At 42.4% G+C, this 14,479-nt stretch overlaps 1 protein-coding gene across 9 annotated transcripts in view; it reads left to right on the plus strand.

Annotated features, from left to right (window-relative positions):
- sorbs2a (sorbin and SH3 domain containing 2a) overlaps positions 1 to 14,479 on the plus strand; it is a 43,648-nt gene that overhangs the window by 872 nt on the left and 28,297 nt on the right. For 7 of the 9 annotated variants that reach the window (XM_079278326.1, XM_079278331.1, XM_079278327.1 and 4 more), the window contains exon 2: positions 14,192 to 14,247. In XM_079278326.1, the coding sequence (XP_079134452.1) occupies positions 14,238 to 14,247 (10 nt within the window). In that variant the 5' untranslated portion in view covers positions 14,192 to 14,237. Of the gene's footprint in view, positions 1 to 4,767; positions 4,889 to 14,191; positions 14,248 to 14,479 lie in introns of those variants that run through there. The other 2 variants (XM_079278325.1, XM_079278330.1) reach the window with 1 other exon arrangement.

A 14,479-nucleotide genomic window follows, 5' to 3' on the forward strand; every position in this document is an offset into this window, starting at 1 on the left:
CTGTTGCTGTGTTGCCCATGTCGTATTCTAGATCTGACAGACAGTAAGGAGTAGTCAGCCCCTGTGTGTCGTTGGTGCCGCCTGCTCACTGATATAAAGGGATGATGTAATGAGGGGGGGAAAAAAAGAAAAAGGGCCAGCAGCGATGGATGGTATCCGAGTCCCAATTGAATGCTGGGTGAACAGGGAGAAGAGTGGGGAGGTGTCCAGGATGCACAAAATGTAACACTATCACTCCGGGAACCTCACACCACTCCCGGTGTGGCCTACCTGGCCTGTGTGTGTGTGTGTGTGTGTAGGCATTACTGGAGGGTATCTCTATGTATTTCTTTGACTGAAATACTTGTGTCTGGGAGAGAGGAAGCGACACAGCGGGATGCAGTATGACAAGCAACAGTTGGCCGCTATCTGTCTCACGAGGGGCCAATATACAGGCTCTCATAGAGAGAGGCTTAAATATACACACTTAATGGGGGATCATTGCATTTTGACTTGATTGATGGCCAATGAGCCAGAAAGTATGTCTCTGTTAGCGTCAACTCAGTTGCACCTGCCAGTTTAGAGTTACTGAGAGGAAGACCGTGTGTGTGTGTGTGTGTGTGTGTGTGTGTGTGCATGTTTGAGTGAGAGACGAAGAGGAAGAGAGTGGAATAGACAGTGATACATTTCCTCGTGAAAGTACCGAATGTAACGGGGTTACTGTCAGAGTTACGTTTTTCTCTCTCTTTATTTCCCTCTATCTCACACACTTGCTCTGCTGCCCTCTGTTTGCGTGTCTTTCTCCTCCATCTTCCCGCCTCGCTGCCCGTCTTCAGAGGCTGATGTCATGGCTCAAGTGTCTTTATTTTGAAAAGCTTGCTCAATCATCTTAGTCTCACTGATTTATAGCTGCAGGACAAGCTTGTTCCCCCGAGCTTCCCCAATCACCGTCTATAATCAGATCTCGCGTTTATGAAGTGTTATAATTGCAATAACTCAGGGCGAGCACAAGGGGAAGCAGCTGACACCTGGACATTGTGCCTACACATTTCCAATGATCAGATGGTTTGATATTTCAGAACTCAGAAACATGTAAGTAATAAGGTAATATGAAAAACATAATGTACAGGTACATCTTTTCTTAGACATGTCCTGACCAGCCAGGGTCCTTGTCTTTTTGAACTATCCTAAATTCTATTTCTGTCCAGTGAATTTGAATGTATCCATTTCAGTCGGCGTACGAATAAACGCAAGTTTATCGCAGCAGTGTAAAAAGGCAGACTTTAAAAACAGTCTCTAAGCAGTCAAGGATTGAGACGTGCTTTGAACTGATTAGAGACTCAACGCCAGAGGCATTAAGGACTCTATCCTGCTCAGTGTTGGAATACCTTGAGTACACAGTAGGGCATCAATCTGATCCGCTTTTGACGATGCTTGACGGGTGTTTGCTGCAACATGGCTTTTAGAATTTCTCTTCATTGTAATCAAAAAACACATGCATCACCTCAATTCTTTGCCACTGTAGTATTCAGCCCATCACAGATCAAGGCAATTCTGAAATGTTTTGGGTAAAGCTATATGCTTTATTCAATACAACAATAAAAATATGCTTCTATTTTAATTATTTAATGTAATGGAGCACAATGTGTGTGTTGTGCTGCAGGGCTGTGAGAGTGATGCTGTTGGGATTCTCTTAATCAAAGACGATGAATTGTTTATATCTGCAGTGCTCTTTAGGGGGAAAATGCTTCTGTTTGACCTCAGAGGTCTTAAACATTTTGGGATTATGGTTAGCTGGTTTGAAATGTATCATAAATGTCTTACATATTCTTAATTCACATCTCAAAATTGTATTTACTGTATCTGCTAGCTCATATTCCGCTGCATCGCGTGCCGTACAAAAGCAAATGTTGGTATCGTCTCCCTTGAGCAATATATTGATGGATACATATTTCCCTTTTTATGAACTGCTCCCATGGTTTAAGTGTTTTCCAGTAAGTGACACTTAGTAATGTGTACATGCGCAGCTCTCCTGCTTTTTATAACCTGCCACTTACTGAACTGGGAATGGCGGGACCTTGATAATGAATTAGGTGTTGAAACTGTACTGGCGAGACCGTGTCGACGCGGCCCACTGTAGTTGCTCATAGGCTCATAGGAGTGTCAGTGTGTTTGAGTGTGAGTGTGTGTCGGTCGCCATGAAAATAGTTTGCTCTGGTACTTAAATGAGATCATTCCTAAGCTGCTGCTGCTGTGTCATGTCCGTTTTAATTGTTTTTATAAATCTTTGTTTCACATGAAAACCAGAAAAAGTTGCGTTTTAGTTTTAGTACATTAAGGGTTGTGATCCAGAACTGTGAAACCAGATCAATTGGTGATGTTTGCTCAAGATGTTGATGGAGATTTTGTCTCGTCATCTTTTGTAAAGTCACATGGGTTAAAGGATATTGTCTGAAGTAAATAGATAATATCTTGAATAGCGAACTAAACTCATACTTTCTTGGTCTCCTGATTCTCGCTCCGAAGTTACATCATTAGCACCTGTCAGTTGTCAGCTTTTCACCATAGCTCCGTGATCCTCGGCTCGTGGTCAGACATGTCTGGGGGGGGGGGCAGCTGCTTTTTGACCACATCTGCAGGCAACACCCATCACTGTGGTGTGCTGTGGAAACCCCAACGTCTGAAGCCCGAGTGATTGGTGGACACATAGTTGCAGGAGGGCTACTTATTATTTGGAGCCATCTGTGACCGTGTAGCTTGGATTTCTATATCACCGCTTCATCATTGATCCGGAACATCTCAACTAAGGCCATCCATGTTGGATTTAAAGGTTGGCAACATGTCGACAGTTTAATGTTTTACCTTTGTGGCTTTTATGAGTGATTTAGGAGAACTTTCCGCATTCACCAACTTTCTTGTATTTACAATTTTCCCAAAGACAATTTACAAGTGGTCCAGTTCCTCTGTTGTTATCCAAGCCTACATTTTTCACGAACGGATTGTTTCATTACTTTGAAGAAATGTTGATTTTGAAAAATCGTATGCAAATTACACTTAAAAATGAGATTGACATTATCCTGTTTGACTCGACTTGGAGGCTACCATAATTTTGAATTTATTCATATAGCCTAAATCCCCATTAATTGGCTATTGAAGCTGTATAACACTACATGTGATACTAATATCTCAAACTGCAGGACGTCCTGTTGCAGTCATCGAACGGCATGCCGTGGTGAGACGTTTTTCATATCTAACCACTTCAGGTTCACACGATCGACCCCATTCCTTGGCTTGAGCATGCCCCTTAAGTCCACTGCTGACGCTATTAAACATTCTGGACTTTCCTTAATTGATCTCCGAAAGCAGAACTTCAATATAGGACCCATGGGGCAGGACGCGTAGCCTTGTATGAGATATGGGTGTTCATTATGCTAATTGTAATAAAGTTTTCTTTTGAATTGAATGAATTCTCATGAACACACGCTCATTTACGCAGTTGCGTTTGCTGAATCTGACGTGGCGCTCTCGTACGAGCCCACCGAAAACGTCCTTGCATTTGGTCCATTTGTTTGTGATACACTTGCAACGATTGGTCCATTTGAAATGTAGACACAAGCTGCTAATGGAGCCACATGACCATACATTAACAGATTCCCTTTGTAGAGACTGCTGGACTCTTCCTGAACCCTACAGCACAGTAATTCGTTACATGTTGATTTTTGTGCCCGTTTTCTTTATTGTCAAGTAAGGGTGCGAAGGGAGGAGGTGGAAGTGATCTAAATAGCATGTTGCACAGTAGCTGCCTGGTCGGTTTTAGGTATCCAGGCACCAAATGTGAGATGCTAATAGCAGTTGTTACATCATCATTCTGAGAATAGCAGGGAGTCTGGGGTCTAGAGGTGCCTCTGGCTGACCTCCGTGCTGCATATATTCAGCCTGTGTGTGTGTGTGTGTTTGTGGTCATTTCCAAATATACAGTCCCATATGGATTACACAGCAGTATGATTATTAATGACACAGGTGAGTGGACACGTAATCAGTCTGTGTATATTTACAGCCCGATGTGACGCCGGCTGAACGCGGCCGACCAGCGATAAAAAGAGAGCGAGTCGCTGTGTCTGCCTCTCCGTGTGCATCTCGGGAGCAAGCCGTCTTCCCAGGCAATCACAAGTGTCAGCGTCAGAAAGAAAATCTCATGCGAGAACAATTTGACACTCCTGTCATTTTCTATTTATTTTTTCCACGCGGAGTGGTCCACTTGACATATCCCCACGATGGCCCTCTCTCTCTGTCTGCTCACTCCCACCGCCATCCCGCTTTCATTTCACCGTACATACCACGTCAGAGATGTACGGGCCTGATGCATTCCGCACCATAGAATTGCAATCTGTTTGTGTTTTTTTACAGTATGTGGATGTGAGTGTGTCTGTCCTTGTGTGCATATGTGCGCGCACACTGTGTGTATGGTATGCACTGGTATGCACAAACATGTGCCCGTGTGGTAAAATAGAGATAGTCAACCCTGTCGCTTAGCCCCCACCCATCTACACCAGGAGGGGGTAACTTTCCAGTCCCATAGACGAGCATGCCTGAGTCTGAAAATAGCCGTATCTGATCACTGCTTCACCCAAACGGGGGACTCTCTTTCCCTGTCACTCCCACTCTTTGGCTCTCTCACTTTCTCCTCGTTCTGTTGTCCCTGTGCTCCCCAGGCATTACACGGGGTAAGATCTGGGAATAAAGCTTGACCGGGCGGAGAGACTTATCCTGAGCGGAGGATAGAAGACGAAAAAAACAAAAAAAAAATCTGAATATAAGAAGAGAAAGAGGGAGGAAAAGGTGCTTGGGCTCACAGCTCACCTATACCTGACTCTTCTTAGCAAGTCTCCAGTGTTTTGGGTTTATGACGGTAAGAGATACATTTCCTCCGCTTGATGGACTGTTGCACCTGCAGGTCAGGCTTTTGGGGTTAAATATCACAAAAGATACTTGGCTTGCATTTCATGGGTGAATAATGCGCTCATGTGCATTTTCATGCCAAAATACAATATTTATTAAATTCCAGTTTTTGAAAGAAGATTGCAGATTTAAATTATTGATTGACAAATACAGGTTTAATTTACCTTCCTAACTCATGAAAGATAATTCATATATATGTATGCATGATTTATGAACAATTTAGTTTCAAAAAAGGCCTTTTTAATGAAACGATTGAAAACTCAGATCATATGTTGCCGTATACTCCTTCGTGATGTGTCTACGTTTTTTGAACGCACTGATGCTTTTAAAGGGACTGCAGTTTAAAGGGATCGGAATAGATTTTACAACCCAACAACACCAAAAGGGAATTGTATTTATCTGTTCTGCCAAATCCCACAATTATAGACCGAGAGTGGGACTTTTGTCTTCCGTGACAGTGAGCAGGGGAAATTCTGTCAAATAAAACAATGGTTGCTACCGCGGTCACCTCAGAAATAGCATCAGCAAACTACAGTTTTGTGGATTGAAAAGTTTTATATGTCAACCCTCAAAGATTTAACTTCACTTTTAAACTAAAAAGGGAACGTTTCAATTAAATGTAGGCTTACACACAGCAGAAATTCCCTTGAATCAACTCGAGTTGATTTTTATCTTATATGTTTTGTGTTTTGTTTCTCTAAATATCGAGAACATTTTTAAATCAGTCCCCTACAACTTCCTGTTCTTTTTCCCTTTTACGTCTTACCTTTCCATAATTTGGCCCCGCAATCCCATTTTCTTCCCTCTGTCCCTTTTTTACGTACTTCCATCTCTTGTTACACACTTTTTTGTCATGGTCTCTTCTTTCCCACTCAACAAAAGCCATGCTCCAATCCCTCCATTAGGCCAGTCTCAGAGGTGTTGAGGAATGTCACCTTGACCCCTTGGGTACACAGTAAGGGGTGGTTCCCAGCCTCGCTTCGTAGAACGGGCTCGCTTGGTTCCCTTTCTCTTGGAACTGACAGACACACAGTGGGGCACTTTGTCTGTTCCCTGTAGGCGGAACGTCCCAGGGCAGCCCATTTGTCCATGGTAAACGTCACATTAGTAGTACCATAAATGATTCGTTCCAGTCCCACTAAAACTTCATTTCTTTGCCGAACTCAACAGTGCTCCTGTAAATACATTTCGGTTAGCCAAATAAGCCATAGCATTTGGGACAGAGGTGGCTTGAATTGCCCGGCTGGATTATTACAACCTGATGTGGGTTTAGGAAGTAGTTACTCTGTTGGAGAGACCAAAATAAGTCAGGTTTGAACACAGATTTACTTATTTATATGTCTAGAATAAACTCCATGTTTTGAGGTATTCACGTCCTACAAATCAGAGATCTTATAGGGCTGTACAGAAATAGTATTGTTTCGCTGTTAGCAGCTTCAAACTTTAATTCCACTCTTACTGTCTCTCTGTTTTGCCCTCCTCTTCCTCATTCCTTCCTGATACCATGTGTTTGTTTAAAAGCTGATGTATAAAGGGACAAAGACATTCAAAAGTTGCCTTTGCAGAATAACCCAAGGCTGTTGAATTACAGTCTCGCGAGACTGTGTGATTCTCTCTTTCTCTGTCCGACATACAAAATACCTTTTAAGAATATGTTGGCTCAAATCGGCTGTCATTAGATGCCGTATTACTTGAAACCATAAACGTCAACAGTCAGTGGATTGAGGTTTGTGTAGCTTATTGTGGTGTAGGTCCATGACCATCATGGAGGCAGAAGCTGAAGAGAAATCAATTAAGCACACACATTAAATGAAGTCGTTTTTAATCGAATGCATAGATGTCATTCCTCACTGTCAAAACCATGGTGACTTGATTTCAACATATTCAGCTCTGAGATTCTTCCTGTTGTGTTTTCATCATTAGATTTTGATGATGTTTGTCATTTCTCTTTAACCGCCTGGTGAATTGCCTTCCACTCAGAGTACATCGAAATTCCTCAGATGGATTTTCCCGATGATCCGGACCACCTCAGAGGGTAAAGGGTCCTGCCTATTGGCAGTAAATATAGCACCCCTGCTAATCAAGTTCCTCTTATCTTCACGCTCGACACTTAACACTGGTACCTGCCTGGGGAATCCAGACTATGTATGGGGGGGGGGGGGGAAATGTATTCTTAGCCACAGCTGATAGCCATCCTGCTTTAGTGTACCCCTCGAGTATTTTCAAAATGTTTTCATCATTAGATTTTGAAAATGTTATCAAGGAATGGCAAAGAAAATCTTTACGAAACAAACTTTGGATTAGATTTGCAGATATATTCATTCTTAAAGGTATCAAATCTTTCTACAAGATGCCTTTTATTTATTTATTCATCGGCCACTCGTTCTTCTTCCTGTCGAGGGTTAATGATCCACAAGGCTTCTTTGCTGTCATGGAGTAATGTCCCCACAAGAGCGATTAATAATAATCAGTGTTTACCTCGCTCGCTCTCTAGAAAGGAGTGTTTACTATCCCAGTAGAGTCTGAAGGAGCTCATTTCTGCATTCCTGAATATCTCGTCTCCATTAGGAGCAGCACAGGCCTCTCAAGTACCAGATATGCCACATTCAGTTAGCATCTTAGGCCTGATGCATTGGTACCAGATTGGATTCAAATTGGAGTGAAAGACAATTATTCAGACTCGTTAAAGGGACTGCCGTTCAATTTGAAGGATTCAGTCATGCTGGGATGGCCCATACTGTAGGGCACATAAATCAGCATTTTGTCATGAAATATTTTTCTTAAAGACCTGAACCTGTTTTGGAAAAGTCCTCTTTAAAAGCAGACATGTATTCGGTGTCATCTCCAACCTTTTTGCTGTCTTTTATGACCCGTCTAAGCCATGCTACTCCTCTTACTTTGGATCCTATATTCACTTGCATTAGGTGATAGTCGTGGCATTCACCTACCAAAGATTCCTGCTCTCAAGAGGGGGAACTGCTCATGAAGATCATCATGCCCGTAGCATTTTAAGAAATGGCTTCACTGTCGCCGTTGCATGGAGCCTGTGCTTACTATTTTGTGAGCAGAGGAAAGCGTAGCATTCAGTGGTTTGAGTTTTAAACTAAGAGTGTTTTAAGGTGAGCAACAATTCTTCCTTCACTCAACCATTTGAAAAAGTCCTTCTCTATTGCGTTGGCGTTCAGCACCTTGGAGCACTCTGTCCCTCTATCTGCTCACGCCGTTGTACCTCGGCTTGTATTAGCTCGTTGTGGTTGTCTCGGCTAGTAGCCCGGGGTCCGCTGGTGTTGCAGCCTTTATGGCCGAGCTCTACATGTGGCATGCACGTCGCGCAGAGGAGGAGATGAAACCGTGGCAGCTCTTGAGGTGTTGTTTACTCGCGATGCTGTGTCCCCAGACGGCTTTAGCCAGACAGCTTATGTAATACTACATGCTAATATTGGCTCCTTTCCGTTTTCGGCCCGTGTTTTGTTTCGTTCAACATATTCCTTTTGGGACCCTCTCATCCTCTCTGTGGTTCGTATCGTTGTCAGTGTTCAGCTATGTTTTTGATTTGCCATTTTCTTCCCCCGACTAAATATGTATCTTTTTTATCTCTGTCTTCTCTGCGAACGTCAGAGCAGTATAAAGCGAATGCGTCGTTACTTCTGTATAGAAATGGTAAGATGACAAACCCACAAGCTGTCACATCCAATTCATTCATTCTTCCCCCACAGCCCGCACTCACACAGTGCCGGGTTCTGTGTTGCATAATTGCATTAGTGCTCTCAGGCCAATGGCTGTGCTCGTTAGTGGGGTTGTGACGCAATCTGCAGAACACACGGGCCTCTGTTGTTAGCAGTATGGGCAGTGAGTGGGCACGCAGGGTCAGCGTATTCACCTCCCCTATCCATTCATACAGCTGGAGGGGGGTCTGCTAATGAGTGGCAAGGTTGAACAAACAAGGCTGATAACAGAAACTTTGTTGTTCAACTAGTGGCGGTAATGTGGTGGTGGAACAGTCACATGGAGCTGATCAATGACTCCTTCTGAAATAGCCTGCGTCTCACAACAAGTAGCATTTATTTGTGTCAAAGAAAAGGTTTACAACTTTGTATGAAACTATGAGTTATGCTGTCAGAGAAGGCGTGTTTCTCATTTTTAGAAATGCATTAAGGCAGCTATTGTATTGATGTTGCGAAAAACCTTTGATTGGTAGAATATCACACTATTTCTGAATAGTCCTCAGTGTAAGTCACTGTTCTAAATTCAAATACAGACCAAGAAGCTTCTAAAAAAACAATGGAACGAAGTTTTTCTTAATAACCTTTTTGCAAAACGTGTGCAAAACAAATGTTGTTGGCAAGTGACCAGGGAAATCATTCTGATGAATGCATTCAAATAAAATATTCTAACACTTCAGTCAAGGATTTGGACACGTGCAACTGTGTCGTGCTTTAAGTCTTCATGTGATATTTTCACATTTTTATTTCAGATTGTTTTTATTTTATTGACTTGATGGGACCTTTGTTCTTGTTGACTTTTTCAAGGTTTTATTTGGAGTGACTCTAGTGAGCCTTTATGACAAGATGGCCTTTTAAATACAACATAGGAAATAACCTCTTCTTCTTCTCTTGCTTGTATGGAAATAAAAATTCCACAAATTCAAATGGTCCCACATGTATGCAATATAGACCTTCGCTCTATCTGAAGTCATCACAGCCTTGAAAAAAAATCCGAACAGCCTCATTATTTAATAACGTGTCATCGACATGAATAGGTCCACTGTGCCATGTAGTCACGCTTCAGTAGGTTGAGTGGCCATAGAGCCAATATTATTTTATTAATTTGTCCAAAATGGAGGTTTGGGAGACAACAAGTGACAAGTTGTCTTTGCGGCAGCTGATGTAACACTCGACTGTTGCAGCAAAAAGATCAAGTTCCTTCTGCTGCTAGTAGCTTTCAGTAAAGCGTTGTTTGACAATCAGTGTTTGATGATCCAAACTTTAAAATGTGAATGTAATAAGCTTTAAGTTCACAGTGTTTGTACTGTTGTATCATTTTCAATTCATGTGAATTATATATTCTTGACATGTTTACTTGTTTGGCTGATGCCTAACATGAATACTTGAAGCTGTACAACACAGTGTCCACTCAAAGCATGCTGGGTAATAATAACCTACAGCTAAACTCTTATTTTGATTCCCAAGCCTTTTCTGTCTGTTTCCTCTAACCACATCCCTGCACTCCACCACAAAAATGCACCACGAAAATAATTTGGCTCCAATTCAGGAATGAAGTTCTAAATTCTTCCTTTTTTGGAGAGATCACTCTCAGACCAGCTGCGTCTCCACCGAGATTTATGTTGGATCTCCGGGGACATGCTGTTGCCTTGTTTAAAAGGGATTTGTTCTCTCCCCTTAGTCACCGATTGAATCGTTCTTGCAGAATATTGCCCCTGGTGTCATGAATATTTCTTCATTTGTATTCTTTAAAATACCGTATCACGCTTTCAGCAGCTGATAATCATTGGTACATAGACCAGCTGAACATAAAGTGTCTATCTGATGAGTTGTTGGTTCGGCCTTTAAATAGATTCTCTAAGGAGCTTTAATCTGTGAGTGTGTTTCAGTCTGAGTGACCACTCCAGGGTCAGGACCCTTGGAGCCATAGGCGGCTTATCTCCTGCGCACGCACCCACACACACACACACACACACACACACACACACACACACACACACACACACACACACACACACACACACACACACAAATGGGCTTAAAAAGCCATTCTAAAATCACACAAATTAAATGGAAATTTTCCATTTTTATGGACGTCCATCCATAGCCGTTTACAGTAAGCACCAGATTGAAAACAAGTTTTGGCAAATTCTTAAATATTGCTTCAGACAGTTTCATCATTATTCTTTTTTTTTTTTCATTCTTAGCATTTCCCATGGAACGAAGGTGACATCATTGTTTGTAGACACTTGTTTTGATGCCAAGGCAGACTGCCAGTGACTAATGGCATCCCGGCCAGTGCATTGTTTGTGTTTCACTTTCCTTCCTTTTGTGTTTCCATCACACTGTCTGGTTCACATTTCCCTGGTCATTGTTTTTCAGAACATTCTTTGAGTGTAACTTTTGTTAATAAGGACGTGACATTTAAGGATATGCTTTAACCGCCTTCTCTCGTGGCATTGATTGGGCTTTGCTTTGTCATCTTAATGCCGTCTACACACAGATTCTATGAGATCATTTAAGTAGCACGGATATAGATTACTCACCGCAAACGATCTAATGTCTGTAATATTGAATTTGTGTCTGCAAGAGTCTTGAAAAAACGAGGACAGGAAAACTCTTGGGAAATGATGGTCTCCTGTTTGTTATTCATCTGTTGTGTAAAGATAAAATAGCATGTGGTGCGCCTCTATAGTAAACTGTGTAATATACATGCTGAAAAATGCATGAGCTGCTAATGATCTATCTCCGGAGCTTAGAGAGGGGCTGCCCATTTGGTGATTTAAAAGCTTAAAAGGCCTGAACGGACAGTGAGAGTCACTCGGAGGTGTAGAGCCTGGCGGGGTTCCTTCAAGTGTGCAGCCATAACATTACACCACGGCCACAGCTGCTGTGTCGCCGCTGATCTGTCCCCAAGAAACATGATCCTGTTTATAATCTGACCATCATTTGGACGGCGACTGCCTGAGACGCCAGACTCATGATTTACCCTCATGCATGCGTGTGCGTGTGTGTGTGTGTGTGTGTTTTTCTCGGAGATAGATTTACGAGTGCGCTCTGGATGAGGGTGAGGTCTTCAGGGGCAGAAAGTGTCCCACTGTGCATGGCTTGATGTAGTACCACAAGTACCGTAATAATGTTTCCTCCTGACCAGCGTTAACTGTGTCTCACATGGTGCCAACGAAGTAGTTGAAGCGATATGTGGGTTGACGAGGATGAATTATTGATTTGGTTATTGCTATTGACGTATTTATACAAAAGGACGAGATACAGTTCGTGCAAGTTACTCCTGTGAAACATTTTCTGTGACAAACATTGTTGTCTGGTACGTAACATTTGCATTGGCTCGCATCACTGTTTTTGGCAAAACAGGAGAATAAAACAATTGATTAAATTCCAAGTACGATTCACACGAGCCTTTTATGATTCACACAGTTCATTTATTTCATAAAGGGATAGTTACGGTGCCAAGCGCGAGTATAAACAAAGCTTAACTTTGTCCTCAAGGTATTGTGTCAGCATGGAGACAAAGTGATAACCTTGACGTACAGTACGGGCCCTTTAATGTTCTAATCATAGCCTGACTTGCACTTGACTTTTGAGGCCAATGCTGATAAAGATATTTGCGAGTTTAAAGAAACCAGATAACAATATATCTGCCCAAGCCTAACAGACACCGCCCAAGCCTAGTGTGGAAGCCTTTTTAAAGTTTCCAGCAAATACTGTACGTGTCAATGTTACGCCATGCATCTAGTGCCATTCATCACCAGAGCCAACTGCTGAGGCAGTTTACACATTCATGTCAGAATATACACGCATACCATCAGGACTTGACCTGTCGATGTGAAGCCCATGAGTTGCGATCGTGTTGAAGCAAAAAGCATCCTTTTCGTTATATTCTGTAGTGTCACATCATTTGTACAGATTTACTCACTTAAGGCACTGAAGGAGACACAGCCGAGTACTCCAGGCATACAATGAGGTGTATGCTCTGCTCGATTGTAACTGAACATGTTGTTGTGTACAGTATTAGCAGCTGCCAGATTAACGGTGGTGGTTTGTAATAGACAAGAATATTCCAAGGAAAAAAGTCATGTGACAACACAGAGGCTCTCTTCTCAGGATTAAAAGCACTATATAGGTGCATGTATCATCAGTAAACGAGTTCTGGAGCCTGCAGCTATACTGTACATCACATGCCCAAAACCTCACAACAATATCTACGTGTGTGTGAGAGTCAAGGTTAACCATGTGTGTGTGTGTGTGTCAGTTATTTACATACCAGACATGTGTGATCCCTGCAGTCACTTGCAGTATCCGTCATGCACACTAAGTCCCGTGATGACACACATGCGCATGCATTCAAGCAGCGCTGCACCGGTCTGTTTTGTGCCTTTTGGCTTTTCATATCAATCACGCACCCGAACAGTTCCAAGAAAGAAAGGTCTCCATATAGCATGAGACAGGCATCGCACAGAGGTACAGTTCAGTAAACATGGCATTCTGTATCTGTCATTTACATCGTTGATGTTTCATCTTTGTGCTGCTGTGAAACATTTGCTACGGTCATTAAGTCTCTCTGCTGGAAGAAGTCATGTTCCCACATTTGGATTCCACGGCTTTAGGCTTTGGCTTAAACATCTGTGTGAACATGACAGTGAACAATACGTGTTGATTTTCATTCAAACGTTTACTTTTCTTTGTACAGTGCAGCGTAGTAAATCAAGTTAACTAGAGAATGAAGTGATCTTTTATTTGCTGCAGTAAATCTCAGACAGCTGAAGAACATTGCTGCTCCTCTTGAAAACACTTAGTAGACACATACGTGTACATTTGACCCGTCAGATGTCCGTCCAATATTCTTTGTCTTGTTTTTAAAGCAGTTAATCAAAAATAATTCTGTTGTCTTTCTGGGGCATTCCTAAACATCTGGATCAGGATCTGTTGGTGATACATAGCCATGACTTTTCTAACCCTCCTCTTCTCTTCAGGGTGCTAGGGGCCTGACTTTGGCAGCACCTTTTGTTGACGATCACATGTCTACGCCACCTCAGCCTGATAATCAGACCGAATTGTGGGTGGTTGTTCTGAGGTCTTATTGCCACTTTAATTTGCCTGGAGTGCAGTTAACGGTCACCAGGAGGTCTGCACTTTAGCCTTCAGCTAACGACAAGTGAGACGTGTGAAAGCTGAGTAGAAATTGAGCCCACACAGCCTTCCCTATTCCTCAACATCATTCATCTCTGCAGACCTTTTCCTGCACAGAGATTTTTGGCTCTTTTTAAGTCGTGTGATTTGAATCAAAGTGACCGAGTGGGCAGTCCAAAGTAAATGCTTATATTTGGGATTTGAGTCAAAAGACTTCATGCGACATGAAATGAGATTGCCTCCTGTAATCGCAACAGCTGAATTATTTATTGTAGCAGTCTCAGGAAGATTATTTTGTGAATGTAAATCACTTAGTTAGGCAGTTGGCTGTTGAACAAGATGTTTATTGTATTTCTGAAATACTCAGATTTTTTGTTTTACAGGAAAGTGTGTCCCCCTGCAGCAGATCAGTAAGAAGTGCTCTTCAATATGAATACAGGTATTTAAGCATGCACACCTGCACACACACAAACCGTGTTTGTGACTGAAAGCACCAATACGTATCGTGACCCTGTTGCTTTTTAACCACATCGACGTATTCCTCCCTCGACACATTCCCAAAGCTGTCGTCCTGAACTTGGCAGTCGTCCCGAGCTAAAGTGTGTCTTGCAGCCGGAGAATCAATGAGTGATCACCACACACACCACCGCTCTGCGGCTGCTCTCAGCTTA

Source organism: Melanostigma gelatinosum (assembly GCF_949748355.1).
Source record: "Melanostigma gelatinosum genome assembly, chromosome: 11".
Classification (NCBI taxonomy): Eukaryota; Metazoa; Chordata; class Actinopteri; order Perciformes; family Zoarcidae; genus Melanostigma; species Melanostigma gelatinosum.